Source organism: Prionailurus bengalensis, chromosome B4 (assembly GCF_016509475.1).
Source record: "Prionailurus bengalensis isolate Pbe53 chromosome B4, Fcat_Pben_1.1_paternal_pri, whole genome shotgun sequence".
Lineage (NCBI taxonomy): Eukaryota > Metazoa > Chordata > Mammalia > Carnivora > Felidae > Prionailurus > Prionailurus bengalensis.
In genome coordinates this window covers 42,452,316-42,471,317 of record NC_057358.1, presented here as the reverse complement: position 1 = coordinate 42,471,317, position 19,002 = coordinate 42,452,316, and the positions used below count along the sequence as shown (strand labels likewise).

The 19,002-nt window shown below is 39.2% G+C and overlaps 1 protein-coding gene across 3 annotated transcripts in view; it reads left to right on the top strand.

The window, feature by feature from the left end:
• Positions 1–10,648, top strand: part of CLEC4A (C-type lectin domain family 4 member A) — a 40,611-nt gene extending 29,963 nt beyond the window's left edge. For all 3 annotated transcript variants that reach the window (XM_043561467.1, XM_043561468.1, XM_043561466.1), the window contains 3 exons: positions 7,828–7,979; positions 9,072–9,187; positions 10,208–10,648. In XM_043561467.1, the coding sequence (XP_043417402.1) occupies positions 7,828–7,979; positions 9,072–9,187; positions 10,208–10,355 (416 nt within the window). In that variant the 3' untranslated portion in view covers positions 10,356–10,648. The remainder of the gene's footprint in view (positions 1–7,827; positions 7,980–9,071; positions 9,188–10,207) is intronic.
• Positions 10,649–19,002: the final 8,354 nt, after the last annotated feature.

Sequence of the window (19,002 nt, the reverse complement as noted above, 5' to 3'; positions counted from 1 at the left end):
TTTAACTTTAATGAATTTATCAGTTCTGATTTTTTTGGTGGAGTCTTTAGGACTTTCTATACATAGTATCATATCAGCTGCAAATAGTGAGGGTTTTACTTCTTTTCTTACCAATCTGGATGCCTTTTATTTCTTTTCCTGTCTGATTGTTACAGCTAGGACTTCCAGACTATATTGAATAAAAGTGATGAGAGTGAACATCCTTGTCTTGTTCCTGATCTTATAAGAAAAACTGTCAGTTTTTCGTCATTGATTATGTTGTTAGCTGTGGGTTTGTCATATGATCTTCATTATTATTATTGTTATTTCTAAATATAATTTATTGACAAATTGGTCTCCATACAACACCCAGTGCTCATCCCAACAAGTGCCCTCCTCCATGCCCATCACCCACTTTCCCCTCTCCTCCACCCCCCATCAACCCTCAGTTTGTTCTCAGTATCCAAGAGTCTCTTATGGTTTGCCTCCCTTCCTCTCTGTAATTTAACCCCCCCTTCCCCTCCCCCATGGTCTTCTGTTAAGTTCTCAAGATCCACCTATGAGTGAAAACATACGGTATCTTTCTTTCTCTGAGGTTCCTCAAAAAATTAAAAATTGATCTTTGTTATTTTGAGATATGTTCCCTGTAAACCCCTTTTGTTAAGAGTTTTTGTTATGAACAAATGTTATATTTTGTCAAGTACTTTTTCTGCATCTATTGAGATGATCATATGGTTTTTCATCCTTCTTATTAATGTCATGTATCACATTGATTGACTTGCTAATAGTGAACCACCCTTGCTTCCCTGGGATAAATCCCACTTGATTGTGGTGAATGAACCTTTTAATTTAATGTTGAAATCAGTTTTCTAATATTCTGTTGAGGTTTTGCATCTGTGTTCATCCAAGATATTGGCCAATAGTGTTTTTTTTTTTTTAAGGTAGTATCTTTATCTGGTTTTGATATCAGAGTAATGCTGGCCTTGTAGCGTGAATTTGGAAGTTTTCCTTTCTCTTCTAAGTTTTGGAATAGTTTGGAAGAACACACATTAACTTTTCTTTAAGTGTTTGTTGGAATTTACCTATAAAGCCATCTGACCCTGGACTTTTTTTTCTTCAGACTTTTTGGTTGCCAGTTCAATTTTGTTATTAATAATTGGTCTGTTCAAATTTTCTACTTCTTCCTTGTTCAGTTTTGAAAGATGGTATGTTTCTAGGAATTCATCCATTTCTAGGTTGTCCAATTTGTTGGTCTACATTTTTAAATACATTCTCTTATAATTCTTTGTATTTCTGTGATTTTGATTATTTCTCATCCTTTATTTCTTTAAAGAAAAAATTTTTTTCAATGTTTATTTATTTTTGAGAGAGAGACACACACATACAATGTGAGCAGAGAAGGGCAGAGAGAGGGAGACACAGAATCTGAAGCAGGGTCCGGGCTCCAAGCTGTCAGCACAGATCCTGATGTCGGGCTTGAACTGCAAGATCATGACCTGAGCCGAAGTTGGATGCTTAACCAACTGAGACACCCAGGTGCCCCTCTCATCCTTTGTTTCTGATTTTATTTATTTGAGTCCTCTCTCTTTTTTTTCCATTGGATGTTCTTTCCTGCTTTGTCAAAGATTAGTTGGCCATATGTTTGTGGGTCTAGTTCTGGGGTTTCTATTCTATTCCATTGGTCTATGTGTCTGTTTTTGTGCCAATACCATGCTGTCTTGATGATTATAGCTTTGTAGTAGAGGCTAAAGTCTGGGATTGTGATGCCTCCTGCTTTGGTCTTCTTCTTCAGAATTACTTAGGCTATTCGGGGCCTTTGGTGGCTCCATATAAATTTTAGGATTGCTTGTTCTAGTTTTGAGAAGAATGCTGGTGCAATTTTGATTGGGATTGCATTGAATGTGTAGATAGCTTTGGGTAGTATTGACATTTTGACAATATTTATTCTTCCAATCCATGAGCACAGAATGTTTTTCCATTTCTTTATATCTTCTTCAATTTCCTTCAGAAGCTTTCTATAGTTTTCAGCATACAGATCTTTTACATCTTTGGTTTGATTTATTCCTAGGTATTTTATGCTTCTTGGTGCAATTGTGAATGGGATCAGTTTCTTTATTTGGAGTCCTCTCTCTTTTTTTTGGGAAGGCTGGCTGACGATTTATCAGTTTTGTTCATCTTTTCAAATAACCAGTTCTTGGTTTCATTGATCTTTTCTATTTCTTTAGTTTCTATTTCCTTCCTTCTACTAGCATTCGGCTTTATTTGTTCTTCTTTTTCTAGTTCATTTAGGTGAAAAGTTAGGTTATTTGAGATTTTTCTTGTTTTTTTTGAAGTAGGTCAATATCACTATAAACTTCCCTCTTAGAACTGCTTTTGCTGCATCCCAAAGATTTTGGACTGTTGTGTTTTCATTTTCATTTGTCTTCTTGCATTTTTAAATTTCCTCTTGGGGCGCCTGGGTGGCGCAGTCAGTTAAGCGTCCGACTTCAGCCAGGTCACGATCTCGCGGTCCGTGAGTTCGAGCCCCGCGTCGGGCTCTGGGCTGATGGCTCAGAGCCTGGAGCCTGTTTCCGATTCTGTGTCTTCCTCTCTCTCTGCCCCTCCCCCGTTCATGCTCTGTCTCGCTCTGTCCCAAAAATAAATAAAAAACGTTGAAAAAAAAAATTAAAAAAAAAAAATTTCCTCTTTGATTTCTTGGTTGGCCCATTCATTATGTAGTAGCATGTTGTTTAGCTTTCACATGTTTGTGCTTTTTCTAGTTTTTTGTTCTTGTAATTTCTTGTAATCTTTAGTTTTATACTGTTGTGGTTGGAAAAGATGCTTTAGTCTTCTGAAATATATTGAGTTTTGTTCTGTGATCTATCCCGGAAAATGCTTCATGTGCACTTGGAAAGAATGTGTGTTCTGCTGTTTTTGGATGAATATTCTGTATATATCTACTAGATCCGTCTGGTCTAATGTCATTTAAAACCAGTGTCTTATCCTCTCACTTCTCCATGCTTGTGATGTCCCTACCATTTGTGGCTAGTTGTGCCAGGGGGTTGGTTCCCAACCGTGTCTCTGCCCCTCCTACCCTTTTTGATGTGGCCCTCTTTCTATGACTAGTTGTGGAAGATCTATTCTGTCAGTCTTCAGGTCATTTTCAGAGTTGGTTGTATAGAGATAGTTGTTACCTTGGTGTGTCGATGGACAAGGTGAGCTCAGGATGCTCCTACTCGTCCATCTTACTATTTTCCATTTTTCTGTTACTGATTTCTAGTTTAATAACCCTTGTTGTCTGAGAGCAGACATTGTATGATTTCTATTCTTTTCAGTTTGTTAAGGTATATTTATGGCCAGTATGTGGTCTGTCTTGATGAATGTCTATGTGAACCTAGAAAGAATGTATATTCTGTTGTTGTCAGAGTAGTCAGTAGATGTCAGTCATATATGGTTTATTGATATTGTTGTTGACTTCAACTACATTCTTACTGATTTTGTGCATTCTGGATCTGACCACTTCTGATAGAGGAGTGCTTAAGTCTCTAACTGTGGTAATAGATATGTATTGAAGTTCTATTTTGTTTCACTTTTTGATGCTGTGTTGTTAGGTGCATACACATTAAACAATGTTATGACTTCTTGAAGAATTGACCCCTTTATCATTATGCAATGACCATCTTTATATCTGGTAACTTTACTTGCTGTGCACCCCGCACTGTCTGCAATTAATATAGCTACTCCTGCTTTCTTTAGTTCAGTATACCTTTCACTACCCATTTACTTTAAAAAAAATTTTTTTTTTAAATTTGTATTTATTTATTTTTGAGAGACAGAGAGAGACAGAGCACAAGTGGGGGAGGGGCAGAGAGAGAAGGAGACACAGAATCCGAAGCAGGCTCCAGGCTCCCAGGTGACAGCACAGAGCCCGATGCGGGGCTCGAACTCACGAACAGTGAGATCATGACGTGAGCCGAAGTCGGACACTCAACCGACTGAGCCACCCAGGTGCCCCACACTACCCATTTACTTTTAATATACACATGTCTTTATATTCTCCTCCTAAAGTTTTAATGTGGGTTTCTTGTAGACAACATATAGTTGAGTCTGGTTTTTTTTTTTTTTTTTGATCCACTCTGATAATCTTTGTGTTTTAATTCGTGAATTTAGACCACTGACATCCCAAGTGATTATTAATATGGTTATATCAATATTTATCATATTTCTATTGTTTTCTATATCTTGCCCTTGTCCTTTGTTCCTTTTTTGTCTTTCACTCTTCTGTGGTTTTGAGAATTTGATATGATTCCATTTTCATTGCATTCTTAGCATATCAATTATACTTCTTTTATACTGGTTGCTCTAAAGTTTGCAATATACTTATCAACTAATCCAAGTCCACTTTCAAATAACTATACAGCTCCATACACAGTGAGAGTATCTTAAAATAGCAAAATGATCCTAATTCCTCCCTCCTGTCTCTTGTGTTAATACTCTCACTTATTTCATTTACATCTTTGTATACATAATCTAATACATTGTTGCCATTATTATTTTGAACAAATGAAAGATCAATTATGAATATAGATCAGGGGTGCCCGGCTGGCTCAGTCATTTGAGTGTCCGACTCTTAATTGTGGTTTAGGTTATGATCCAGGGGTGTGGGATTGACCTCTACATTGGTCTCCATGCTGAGCGTGGAGCCTGCTTGGGATGCTCTCTCTCTGCCCCCTCTCCCCTGCTTGCACACATGCTCTCTCTCTCTCAAAAAAAAAAAAAGAGGGGCGCCTGGGTGGCGCAGTCGGTTAAGCGTCCGACTTCAGCCAGGTCACGATCTCACGGTCCGTGAGTTCGAGCCCCGTGTCAGGCTCTGGGCTGATGGCTCAGAGCCTGGAGCCTGTTTCCGATTCTGTGTCTCCCTCTCTCTCTGCCCCTCCCCCGTTCATGCTCTGTCTCTCTCTGTCCCAAAAATAAATAAACGTTGGAAAAAAAAAAAAAGAATATAGATCAATTAAGAATATAAGAAATATGTTTTTATTTTACCTTCACTTATTCTTTTTTTGATGCTCTTTATATAGGTTCAGGTTTCTGACCTATAATATTTTTCTTCCCCCTAAAGAACTTCTTTTAACATTGCAAGTTCTACTGGCAACAATTTCCCTCAATTTTTATTTGTCCAAAAAGTCCCTATTTCATCTTCACCTTTGATGGTTAATTTTGCAGGATAAGAATTAGGGTGATAGTTTTTTGTCTCTGAACACTTTAAATATTTCACTACATTCTCTTCTTGTATCCGTGGTTTTGGAGAAGTCTGATGTAATTTCTATTTTGCTTCTCTGTAGATGTGTTTACCCCTTCTAGCTTTTTAAAGGATTTTTCTTTATCTTTGATATTCTGTAGTTTGAATATGATATATCTTAGGTGTAGTTTTCTTTGGCATTTATCCTGCTTGGTGTGCTCTGAGCTTTTTTGAATCTGTAGTTTGGTATCTGTCATTAATTTGGGAGAAATTCTCAAATGTTATTGCTTCAATATTTCTTCTGTTCTTTTCTCTTTTTATTGTTCTGCTATTCCCATCATGCACATATTAACACTTTTTGTAGCTGTCCCACATTTCTTGGATATTCTGTTTGTTTTCCCCCCCAGTTCTTTTCCTTTTTTTAGTTTTGGAGACTTCTATTGAGACACCCTCATGCTGAGATTTTTTTTCTGCAGCTGTGTCCAGTCTAATAATGAGCTCACTAAAGACAGTCTGCCTTCCTTTCTTTTTTTTTTTTTTTTAATTTTTTAAAATGTTTATTTTTGAGAGAGAGAGCGCGAGCGTGCGTGTGCATGAGTGGGGGAGGGGCAGAGAGAGAGAGGGAGACACAGAATTCAAAGCAGGCTCCAGGCTCTGAGCTGTCATCACAGAGCCTGATGTGGGGCTTGAACTCACGAACCACGAGATCATGACCTGAGCCAAAGTCGGAGGCTTAACCGACTGAGCCACCAAGGCGTCCCATTTCTTTTTTTTTTTTTAAGTGTATTTATTTATTTTGATAGAGCAAGTGGGGAGTGGGGGAGGGGCAGAGAGAGAGAGAGAGAGAGAGAGAATCCCAAGCAGGCTCTGTGCTGCCAGTGCAGAGCTGAGGCTTGGTCTCATAATCTGCGAAATCATGACCTGAGCAGAAATCAAGAGTTGGACGCTTAACGGACTGAGCCACCCAGGCGTCCTAGACATTCTTTGTTTCTGTTACAGCATCTATCATGTTTCCTTTTGTTTCTTAGAATTTCCATCTGTCTGATTACATAGTTCATCTCTTCTTGTATGCTGTCTACTTTGTTCATGAGAGCCCTTAACATATTAATCATTGTTGTTTTAAATTTCTGTTCTGATGATTCCAATATCCTGCTACATCCGAGTCTGGCTCTGATGCTTGCTTTGTCTCTTCAAACTGGGGCGCTTCAAATTGCTATGCTTCTAGCAATTCCCCATTTACACCTCAGGTTTCCCTACCCTGCAACTGGTCCCCACAGAAATTTTGGCTCCTGGGTTTCTGCTTCAGTAAGTTGTGATCCTCTGTATTTGCCTGCCTGCATAATTTTAAGAGCAGCGGCTTTGCTTGTGAGGAGTTGTTGATTTGTGGTTTGTTCAGCTTTTTACTTCTTAGGTTGGTATGGTAACTTCCAAGATTCTTGCGTGCCGGCCTGGAAAAGGGAAGTCTATTTATTTATTTGCTTTTGTCTGTTTTGGCTCTGTTACTTGCTTGAGTAATTTCTATATTTCAATTCTGTCTTTCAATTCCCTGATTTTTCTGTCTTCTCTGCTTTTGAGCCCAGCCACCGAACTTTTTATTTTGGTTATTATATTTGTTAGTTATAAAAATTTGTTTGTTCTCCTTTATATCTCTAATTTGTTGGCTGAGATTTTCTTTCTTTCTTTTTGGAGAGAGAGAGAGTACATTGGGGGCAGAAGAGAGAGAGAGAGAGAGAGAGAGAGAGAGAGAGAGAGAGAGAGAATCTTTAAGCAGGCTCCACGCTCAGTGCCAGCCTGATGCGTGGCTCAGTCCTACGACCATGAGATCATGACCTGAGCTGACATCCAGAATCAGACCCTGAACCAATTGAGCCACCCAGGTGCCCCTGTTGGCTGAGATTTTCTATTTCTTTTCTGAGGCATTGTTTTGTTTTGTTTGTTTTTTTTTATTTGGTCCAAACATGTTTGTACTTTCTTGTTGAGGTATCTTTGTCATGGTTTCTTTAAAATCTCTGTCAGATAATTCTGGTATTTCTGTTATCTTGATATTGGCATGTATTTATTTTCTTTTTAAAAATTAACTTTGAGGGGCGCCTGGGTGGCTCAGTCGGTTAAGCGTCCGACTTCGGCTCAGGTCATGATCTCGCGGTCCGTGCATTCGAGCCCCGTGTCAGGCTCTGGGCTGACAGCTCAGAGCCTGGAGCCTGTTTCACATTCTGTGTCTCCCTCTCTCTCTGGCCCTCCCCCATTCATGCTCTGTCTCTCTCTGTCTCAAAAATAAATAAACGTTAAAAAAAAAATTAACTTTGAGAACTTGTAATTCATGGTATGATGGGTGATTTTCCACTGAAACCTGGACATTTGGTATAGTAGTCTGGATCTTATTTAAGACCTCTGTTTCAGCTGGCTTTTCCAGACACCACTCTGGCAAGGGAAGGGGGGCCCTGCCTTGTTACTGCCTGGTACAGGTAGACTTGATCCCCTTGATACCTGGTGGGTGGCTCCTTTTCACCTCTGGATGAAGATGCAAGTTCCAGTTTCCATGGGGTCTTCCTTGGTTCTTAATTTTAATAATACACACACTTAAAATTTTTCTTTTATATTGGACATCTATGGCCTTTCTGTCAATACAGGGAAAGATTGGAGCTGCTGCCCAAAGGATTGGAAGCCATTCAGTTCCAACTGCTACTTTATTTCTAATACAACGAGAAATTGGACGGAGAGTGAGAAGAACTGCTCAGCAATGAAGGCTCACCTGCTGGTGGTCAACACCAAGGACGAGCAGGTGCTTTCCAATAGATGGTGGAACCAGGAGTCCCATCTGGTTGTTGTTTACCTCTCTTGTCTCAGAAGGAGGTTTTCACTGTTTTGGGATATTGGTGGTGTGGCAGAAGGCTTTTAGTATAATTGATAAGAAAGGCTATACCTAAGCCATTACGTGCTGCACCTTCTTCCTGTTTCCATAAAACGAATCTGTCCCAAAATAAATTGGGGCATTTAAAATATAATATGTGGGCTTGGAGTGGAAGAATGAAAATGTCTTAGCCTAAAATACTAGTTTATTCTTTCAACCTGTAAATATTTTAGAAAGTATTAACTATTTCATGGAGAAGGGGTATTATATCAAATAGAGAAACAGAGTTCGGTCATGAAGAGTCACAGTCAACAATCAGAAATGAATGAAGTTGAAGAAGTTATGAAAGGAGAATGATTTAATCTGCGAAAATTTTCTAATGCATGATTTTGAAGAACACTACTTAAGTGGAGAAGGGAAGTGAATCTGAGATGAGAATTCATTATGATCGTGGATAGAAATGGCTTCCATTTATATTGAACATCACTATGTTCTAAATGTTTATATCCCCACCAAACTTCATATGGTGAAATCTTAACCCCCTGAGATGGTGGTATTTGGAGGTAGGGTCTTTGAGACGGGTTTAGGTAATGAGGGTGGAACCCTCATGAATGGAATTCATGTTCTTATAAAATAGTTCCCTTGCCCCTTCTGTCGTGTGGATACACAGTGAGAAAAAGCTGTCTATGGATGAGGAGGAGGGCCTCTACCTGACCTTGCTAGTACCCTCATCTGCGGTTTCCAACCTCCAGAATTGTGAGAAGGAAATCTCTGTGGTTTATAAGCTACCCAATCTGGGGTATGTTGTTATAGCAGCCTGAGCAGACCAAGATAAACATCATGGTCACAAGTGTTATCTTTGATCTTGTACTGCTCAGCCAGAGAAGACTGCGGCTCCTGGGCAGGGGCCCCATGTGGCTCTTCCTGGATCCTTTCTTTTTCTTGTCTTCTAAGGCTACTGTAAAGAACTTAGTTCTACCTGAATACTTTAAAGGCTATAACTCCTTTCTTTTCTTCCCTTAGGATTTTATCATCCGGAACGTGGATACGTCTCCTGCTTATTATATAGGGCTGTCAGACCCAAAGGGAAAAAGAGATTGGCAATGGGTTGATCAGACACCCTACAATGAAAGTGTCACGTGAGTACAGAATTCGATACAGGAATCCCGGGCCCTGGATCATGCACGGATTTTAGAATGTTCCAACTATTAGCTATGAAAATAAAATAGCTCACTCTTAACTCTTGGGCACTAGGTTTAAATAATTTTATTTATTATCTCATATATAGTCATCACAAGAACTCTGTGAGGCACACGTTATTATTTTTCCCACCGTAGATTTGAGGAAATTGAGTTTAGAGAGTTTAGACAGCTCAACAAAGGTTATCCAACAGTGGCGACAGTGATCCTCAAATCCAGCTCTATTTGACATCAAAGTCTGTACTTTTAACTACTACATTATATCTTTAAATATAACAAAAATTTACGTCAGTTAAGGTCGTGGCCAGTTATTGATTTAATATTTCTCATAAAGCAAATTAAGCTAAATTGTGATACTTATAATATCTCATATTCATGTAGGTCTTTTAAAACTCTTAAATCCTTTAGTGCGTTTTAGGATAATACTACCTTTGATCCTCATATCATAAAGGAATATGACTCTAGTCTCTATTTTTTAGATATGGAAATCAGGAAAATGAAATTATATGTCCAAGATAACAGGGATGTTAGCAGATTTAGGGATTTTAACTAGTTCTTCAGACACCAAAAGCAATATATATTTAAAAAAAGGAAACACACTACAGTGATATTTGGGACTGGGATGAAATTTTTTTTTTTTCTTCATCATTTAAGGGAGCTTATGGACTGGTAGTCCCCTGGGAACAGGACATAATGATGGACAAATAGAAGGGCTATCTGCTAGGAGAACGTTTAATGCAATGAAATGCCACAATATCGGGTGATGCACGCACCGTTTCTAAGGGAAATGCCAGAGTTTCAGGCGGAGGAGAACCTGCATGAGAAATGGAGAAGGAATGATTTGGGCATATCCACCCTTGACATCCACACAGTTCAACCTCAGCCCCCTTCCTCACTGTCTCTAACCCTTTTCAAAGCCCTGTGTGGAGAAACAACCTCATCCATTTTTTTCCCTTTCAGATTTTGGCACTCAAGTGAACCCAGTAATCTTAATGAGCGTTGTGTTATATTACATTTTCGTCATCAACTGAGAGAATGGGGCTGGAATGATGTTCCTTGTAATGAACATCACAAGTTACTTTGCAAGATGATGAAGATCTACTTATGAATGGGACATTCTGCATGAACATGTGGTTGAATTGGAACCCACCATTACAGAGATAGCTAATTTGCTCTTTTTATTCATGTGTAAATCTTGTGGAAGGAAGCTCCATAGAAGTTTTCCATAGGCTGTCACCTTTTCCATTTATGAGAGAATCAGTATACGCATTCATTCATTTCTTCCTTCTCCATGTGCAGAGATCATATTTCTGCAGACAGATGGAGGAAGCATGAGCCTCCTTTCCTAATTTTGAGGAGTTAGGCATTGACGTAATTATATATGATATTGGTATAATTATATGATGGGGTTCCTCTCTCTCTCTGGATTTTTTTTTTTTTCCATGAGAGTGATCAAAAGCAGAGTAATCCCAACTATTACTTTCCATTTCTCTCAGACATTTATCAGCTTTTTTTATATAGATTTTTTTTTGTTTTGTTTTAACGTTTATTTATTTTTGAGACAGAGAGAGACAGAGCATGAATGGGGGAGGGTCAGAGAGAGGGAGACACAGAATCCGAAACAGGCTCCAGGCTCTGAGCTGTCAGCACAGAGCCTGACGCGGGGCTCGAACTCACGGACCGCGAGATCATGACCTGAGCCGAAGTCGGCCGCTTAACCGACTAAGCCACCCAGGCGCCCCCATTTATCAGCTTTAACTGAAGCATGTTATGTGCCAGTTGGAATATGATACACATCAATGGAACTTAGTTTCTGGCTTCGGCCCAGTAGACTATTTGGGATTCTTAGCATTCTCTGTTCATTCTTGGACTGTCACTTAACATCAGGGTGCACTCAAAGGGAAATCCAAAACTGAACATTAGAGATTTAGAAGTTATTATTAGTGAGTTGACATAGATGTATAATCATTAGGTATTCTGATAGTTTTTTTTTTTTTTCCTTAAGTTTTATAGTTTCTGTGTGTAGATTGCCACTCAAAATGGCTCCTGGTTTATTTGTATTCCCCTTTGCACTGAATTCTTACAGATCATTTTATTTCAACTACAACATAAAATAGATTTATAATGAAGCCTGTTATTCATTGCTTTCATATGCTAATTATAATTGATCACAGTAAAGCTGATTCTAGCCATGGCTATCCAAGTATGACTTCTTGAGATTATGCCCCGATTATCTTGATACAACTGAGTAATTACATTTGCCACTCATTTCCTGACTGTATCTAAAAAGGAGTTGTTTTTATACAGGTCTGATCTTATCCATAGTATGTAGAACTTACCAGTTTACTCCTCGGAGAGCAACTTACAATCATGGAAGAATTCCAGGGAAGCTTTATTGACAAAGAGTTTTCCTCACTATTATTTCAATAATAAGGGGTTGGAATGAAGAGCAAAAAGAACCACTTTACGAAATGCTTTTGATTTTCAGAATAGAGGGTGTGCTTGAACTGGAGTGCAAGGAGAGTGGTGACATTAGTCATTGCTGGAACTTTCTCTGATCTCCACCTTATATCTTATGAATGTGGTTCAGATCCTATTTTCTTTAATTTTCCATAAAGCACCACTAAATTAAGATTGTGGGTAACAGAGTTTATGTAAGATTTGTGTTTAAAGAGTGGTATTAAAGTGAAGAGGCATCCAGCTGACTTCAAATCAGTGGACAGAATTTTGAAAAATAAAGTTGCTTTAAGCCACTAAAGTTTTGGGGTGGTTTATTATTTAGCAATGTATACCTGAAACACCTGTGAATTATATTGTGGATTTGAACCAGATTCTGCAAAATAATGAAACATGAAAATAATGAAACAAAATAATGAAACAAACATATTCAGAGACATTGCTGTCTCTGAAAAGACTGACACTTTTTGGGCTTTTTTTGTGGGTTTTTTGGGGGAAAATATCTCGAGAACTGGTGGGCACTGCCTTTTTTGCTGTGACTCTCAGCCATTCTCTGCTTCTAGTAACCCACCCTCAAACTCGAGCCATTTGTGAAAGCAATTTTTAAAAAATTTTTTAAATGATTATTTATTTTTGAGAGAGAGAGAGAGAGAGAGAGAGAGACAGAGTGTGAGCAGGGGAGGTCCAGAGAGAGAGAGGGAAACACAGAATCTGGAACAGGCTCCAGGCTTTGAGCTGTCAGCACAGAGTCTGACACGGGGCTCAAACCCACCAACTGGAAGATCATTACCTGAGCTGAGGTCAGACGTTTAACTGACTGAGCCACCCAGGTGCCCCAAAAGATTGACAGTTTTAAAGTGAGAGTAGGTTAATTTTATCATTAAGTGAATAAAATGCAAAATTAAAGTGTTTGTTTTTTATACAATTTAATTCTTACTCTTGTGTTGTAGGCATATTATATTACATCAGAGGTATGTGGTTCTTAAAGTTCAATATATTAAGTGTGCATATATAATTTTTTTTCAAATATTAAGTATGAGCAAACAAAATTGTTTTCAGACCACTATTCTAGAAGATGGATTTGAAAATGCTTGATTGGGGGCGCCTGGGTGGCTCAGTCGGTTAAGCATCCGACTTCAGCTCAGGTCATGACCTCACAGTCTGTGAGTTCGAGCCCCACGTCCAGGCTCGGAGCCTGGAGCCTGCTTCCGATTCTGTGTCTCCCTCTCTCTCCGCCCCTCCCCTGCTCACACTCTGTCTCTCTCTCTCAAAAATAAATAAACATTAAAAAAAATTTTTTTAAAAGAAAATGCTTGATTGAAGTTTAGGTAATTGTTCCATCTGAGGTAAAAGAAAAAGAAAATACAAGCTACAAACAAAACGATTTGAAGAAAGTTGTGTTTATGTTGGTTTATTAAGAAGATACATTTAAGCCTATGAATGAAATATACTTAGAATTTTAGTATCTATATTCATTTTTATGTTGCTATTAAAAACAAACATATAAATAAATAAATCTACCAACACCTAAAGCCCTTTTAGTCAACCTGCCACTTAGTAAATATGGAAAAGGAAGCAGAAGCTGTGGAATATTCAGTACTGGGGAAAATACTTTTGCTCAGTGGAGTTAAAATGATCAGCCTGGATGATTTTTCTGAAGCTGGGCATCTGCTGACACATGACAAACCCTTCTGAGCCTGTTAATATTCATTTTGTCTTGATGATAATACTGAAACATGAATTAATAATAGTTTTGTCTTTGCCAATATGGAAATCATCAGTGGTACCCACTTTGTCAGAGATGAATTCAGTGACTCGGGCAGGGAAAAAATAATGTCACAATTCAAATGTATTAAGCCATCTGTTCAGTATGTGTTTAATTAAATCAACCACATTTTCTCTACATAATGGAATGCTCTGCATTAGTGAAAATTGTTGCAAATGGAAGCACATAATAAAGAACCAGTAGTTAGGACTGTGGTGCATGTTGTTGGTCTGTACGTTTTCCTTAGAAGCAAAACTTTGATTTTCTTTACAGAGAGTCATTTTCTTTCGTGCAGCCCAGGTGACCTCACTTTCAGCTCTGTGAATGGATACTGATTAACTCAAGGCAATCAAAATAATCACCCTAGTGGTTGGTTTAGGAATAGGCACACATTGCAAGGTAATCCAGTGAATCCCCTCCCCTTGTTCTCCAATGAATCCGGGAGCGAATCTCCCTCTCCCAAAGAATGTGAACAGAGAAGTATGTAGCCTGCCTGCTACTAATAGTCATTCTATCACCAGGTGGGGAACTAGCTTTAGAATGACAGAAACACCATGGGGTAGGACAATGGAAAGAATCTGGTTTCTTAAGGGTATTGTTGAGCCACTGAATCAGCTATTCCTGAAGCATATTCTACTCTGAATTTTTAATCAAAACTAATAAGTTTTCTAATTTAAGTCTGACTGAGTCATGACTGATATAAAATAGTATATATATATATATTTTTTTTTAAATTTTTTTTTCAACGTTTATTTATTTTTGGGACAGAGAGAGACAGAGCATGAACGGGGGAGGGGCAGAGAGAGAGGGAGACACAGAATCGGAAACAGGCTCCAGGCTCCGAGCCATCAGCCCAGAGCCCGACGCGGGGCTCGAACTCACGGACCGCGAGATCGTGACCTGGCTGAAGTCAGACGCTTAACCGACTGCGGCACCCAGGCGCCCCTAAAATAGTATATTTTTAATTGACCTAACTTTATTGGGATTCAGTCGTCTAAGGAGAGAAGCTAACATTTTTAGAGCACAGTTCCATGAGTTTTGTTTGTTTTAGATTCCATTTATGAGTAGAATCACATGGTGTTTGCCTTTCTCACTCTGACTTATTTCACCTAGCATAATACCTTCTAGGTCCATCCATGTGGTCTCAAATGGTATGATCTCATTTTTTTAATGGCTGCATAATATTCCAGCGTGTGTGTATACCACATTGTCCTTATCCATTCATCTATCAATGGGCAGTTGGGCTGCTTCCATAATGTGGCTATTGTAAACAATGCTGCAGTAAGCATAGGGGTGCGTATATCCCTTCAAATTAGTGTTTTTGTTTTCTTTGGCTAAATACTTTGTGGTGGAATTACTGGATCATATGATATTTCTGAGTTTAAAATTATTGAGGAACTGGCATACTTTTTTCCACAGTGGCTGTAGGAATTTACATTTCCACCAACAGTGCATGAGTGTTCCTTTTTTCTCGACATTCTCATCAACACTTGTTATTTCTTGTCTCGTCGAGTCCAGCCATTCTGAGACGTGTAAGGTGGTATCTCATTGTGGTTTTGATTTGCATTTCCCTGATGATGAGTAATGTTGAACATCTTTTGATGTGTCTGTTGGCCAAGGGAAATTAATTTTCAATAGAAAGACGCAATTTTGGGAGTGCCTGGGTAGCTCAGTTGGTTAAGCGTCTATTTCGGCTCAAAAATTAAAAAAAAATTTTTTTTTTAAGTATATAATTTGAGGCGCCTGAATGGCTTGGTTGGTTGAGCATCCTACTTTGGCTTGGGTCATGATCTCACAGTTTGAGAGTTCAAGCCCCACATCCAGCTTACTGCTTGCTGTCAGCTCTGAGCCCAATTCGGATCCTCTGTTCCTCTTTGTCTCTGCCCCCTCCCTTGCTTGCACTCTCTCAAAAATAAATAAACCTTTAAAAAAATAAAAAGTATACAATTTTTGTTACTGCATTTATGAAAAAATTCTTTATTTTTTAATTTTTTAAAGTTTATTTATTTTGAGAGAAAGAGACGGAGCACGCATGTGAGTAGGGGAGAGGCAGAGAGAGAGGGGAAAGAGAGGGAGAGAGAGAATCCCCAGCAACTGACAATGCAGAGCCTGCAGGGCTTGAACTCATGAACCGTGGGATCATCACTTGAACTGAGAACAGTGAGATCATCACCTGAGCTGAAACCAAGAGCCCGATGCTTAATTGTCTGAGCCACCCAGGCGCCCCTATGAAAAAATTCTTTAAGTGGATCTGAAGTTTTCATCAGAACTTCAAATGGGTTAGTGGTCCAGAAGAGTTTCATCATTGTTTATCTGGTTGATTTCAACTTCCCAACATCTTATCTTCACGACTACAGTCCTCTGATAAGGGCTAAAGAAAAACAAAATCATTGAAGGTTACACAAATAAACTGTTCTCCTTCTGGTAATGGGGAACTATTTTGTTACAGACCAACCCTTGTAACAACAACAACAATAACAACACTAGCAAGAGGAAGTTGGTTTCAAAGCATTGGGGAGCTATCATGGCACTGAAGATTTGAGGTACATGAAGGTAACAACATAACCATGAACAGTGATCAGCCATTCTTCCTCTAATTTCTTGGAATTAGGTAATCCCTAGAATCTTGATGTAATCCCAAAGGATCATCTGAAGAATGACTTATATGAAATTTCTTATCATCCAGTTTTATTATAAGAAACAACAATAGGGGCGCCTGGGTGGCGCAGTCGGTTAAGCGTCCGACTTCAGCCAGGTCACGATCTCGCGGTCCGTGAGTTCAAGCCCCGCGTCAGGCTCTGGACTGATGGCTCAGAGCCTGGAGCCTGTTTCCAATTCTGTGTCTCCCTCTCTCTCTGCCCCTCCCCCCTTCATGCTCTGTCTCTCTCTGTCCCAAAAATAAAATAAACGTTGAAAAAAAAATTAAAAAAAAAAAAAGAAACAACAATAATAATCTCTTGAGTTGAAAATAATGAGATGCTCTATATTTTGTATTGTGAGTCTGTAGACCAAAAATATCTTAAACACATTTGTGTAGGAAAATATTGGAGTCTAAATATCTCTTAGAAGGTAGTGCTTGCCTCCACCTATTGATTAAGTTGTCTTTAAATTCTTAAACAGGAGAATCAAACTGGGTCTGCTTAGTTCAATCATGGACAGTAATTTTCAAAAGGGCAACACAGGGCGGCTTTCTTAAAAGCATTTGTTTCAAATTGCTGATTCACTCCTGATGTCCCCTTCCAAAGAGATCAAGTCAAAAGGACGATATGCATTTTGACTCTAATAGTATGTGATTTTATTTTCAATCCGTACAAGTTATTATCTTTTCCATTGCTAGTTTTTGCATGGCTCCCTTATTAGACTCAAATATCCCATATTTGTCTGTACATCTGACCTGAACCTACCACAAGTCTCCTTTTGATCTAATCTCCCATTCTCCCTATTAATTTTTTACTTTGTCTTTTGTTTTGATCCTGTTTGCCTTTGCTCATATCATCTCAGCACTCTATTCAAAGTCTTGCTACTGTAATCTAGAAATGTATAAGGAATGAAAAGAACAAAAGAAAATGGAGCACAGGGCTGCCAGTGGTCAAGACCAGAAAGTGACTTAGGGAGCACATACTGGAGATGGGCAATGAGTGAATAGGTCTTTAAACTGATTTTCCTATAAATTTTTTTTTTCAACGTTTATTTACTTTTGGGACAGAGAGAGACAGAGCATGAACGGGGGAGGGGCAGAGAGAGAGGGAGACACAGAATCGGAAACAGGCTCCAGGCTCTGAGCCATCAGCCCAGAGCCTGACGCGGGGCTCGAACTCACGGACCGCGAGATCGTGACCTGGCTGAAGTCGGACGCTTAACCGACTGTGCCACCCAGGCGCCCCAAACTGATTTTCCTATATATAAAGTTTACAAATTTTCTTTGGACTATCTCATACCTTGGGTTTGTGTTTCTTGATCTCTGAGGGGAACTGGAGGCAAATGCATATGTTTTATAACCACTTCTCCTTCCCCTCTTACGACTTGTTGTATCTCTCTAACCAACCCCAGGGAGAATTTTCTGGGCTTTTACTACTGTTCTCAATATCTATTTTATCATTCACTGTAACTATGCCATCACTTTAAAAGCTTGTTGAGTACAGTATGCACCTATTCACATTAGGATTTCTTTTTGGTATTCAAGACTGCTCACTTGAGAATGTGGAGATATTTGTGATATTAATAAAGAGAAAGGTCTACATTCTAGAGACTGTATGTTTTGAAGGATCCCCAAGCTCCTGAGTAATTAGAAGAAATTAATGAAGGCTGTCTTTGATGTTATACCACTTAAGCTCCCCCTTACCTACTCAGGGAGATAATAAAAGATGACTAACCTTGGGGCACCTGGGTGGCTCAGTTGGTTGAGCGTCCGACGTCGGCTCAGGTCATGATCTCACAGTTTGTGGGTTCGAGCCCCGCATCAGGCTCTGTGCTGACCGCTTGCTCAGAGCCTGGAGCCTGCTTCAGATTCTGTGGTCCTTTTCTCTCTGCCCCTCCCCGGCTCATGCTTTGTCTCACTCTGTTTCTCAAAAATAAATCAATGTGTGGGGCGCCTGGGTGGCGCAGTCGGTTAAGCGTCTGACTTCAGCCAGGTCACGATCTCGCGGTCCGTGAGTTCGAGCCCCGCGTCGGGCTCTGGGCTGATGGCTCAGAGCCTGGAGCCTGTTTCTGATTCTGTTGTCTCCCTCTCTCTCTGCCCCTCCCCCGTTCATGCTCTGTCTCTTTCTGTCCCAAAAATAAATAAACGTTGAAAAAAAAATTAAAAAAAAAAAAATCAATGTAAAAAAATACAAATAAAAAAAAAAAGATGACTAACCTATGCCCAATATTGGTCTTGATGCAATAAGAATGTTTCATCGCTTTGCAGATAGATTCCAGAATCTTCCATTTTACAATCATATTCCTGAGCAATGTCTATAGATCTTTATGTAATTTCTATATTAACCCTTATTACTGAAGCCATATCTAGTCAATCAGACTTTTGCTTACTTCTAAGACCCTCTTCAATACATGGATTAAAATTTACATAAAATCCAATTTGGCTTGGGAGCACTTAAATTAAGCCCTACAAATAAATTTCTTTTAGGGCATATGAAATTTTCTATTTTGCACACCAGAATAGGAATCAGAAATCTTATGTCAGGAATTGACACATAATCTGAAATTCATGTCAAAGTTCCAATGAGCAGTTTGGGGTATGTTTCTCAATTTGCTCTTATTTCTCCTAGTATTTTTATTAAAAAAATTTTTTTTTTCAACGTTTATTTATTTTTGGGACAGAGAGAGACAGAGCATGAACAGGGGAGGGGCAGAGAGAGAGGGAGACACAGAATCGGAAACAGGCTCCAGGCTCCGAGCCGTCAGCCCAGAGCCCGACGCGGGGCTCGAACTCCCGGACCGCGAGATCGTGACCTGAGCTGAAGTCGGCCGCTCAACCGACTGCGCCACCCAGGCGCCCCTCTCCTAGTATTTTTTAAAAATAACTTGAAACTTA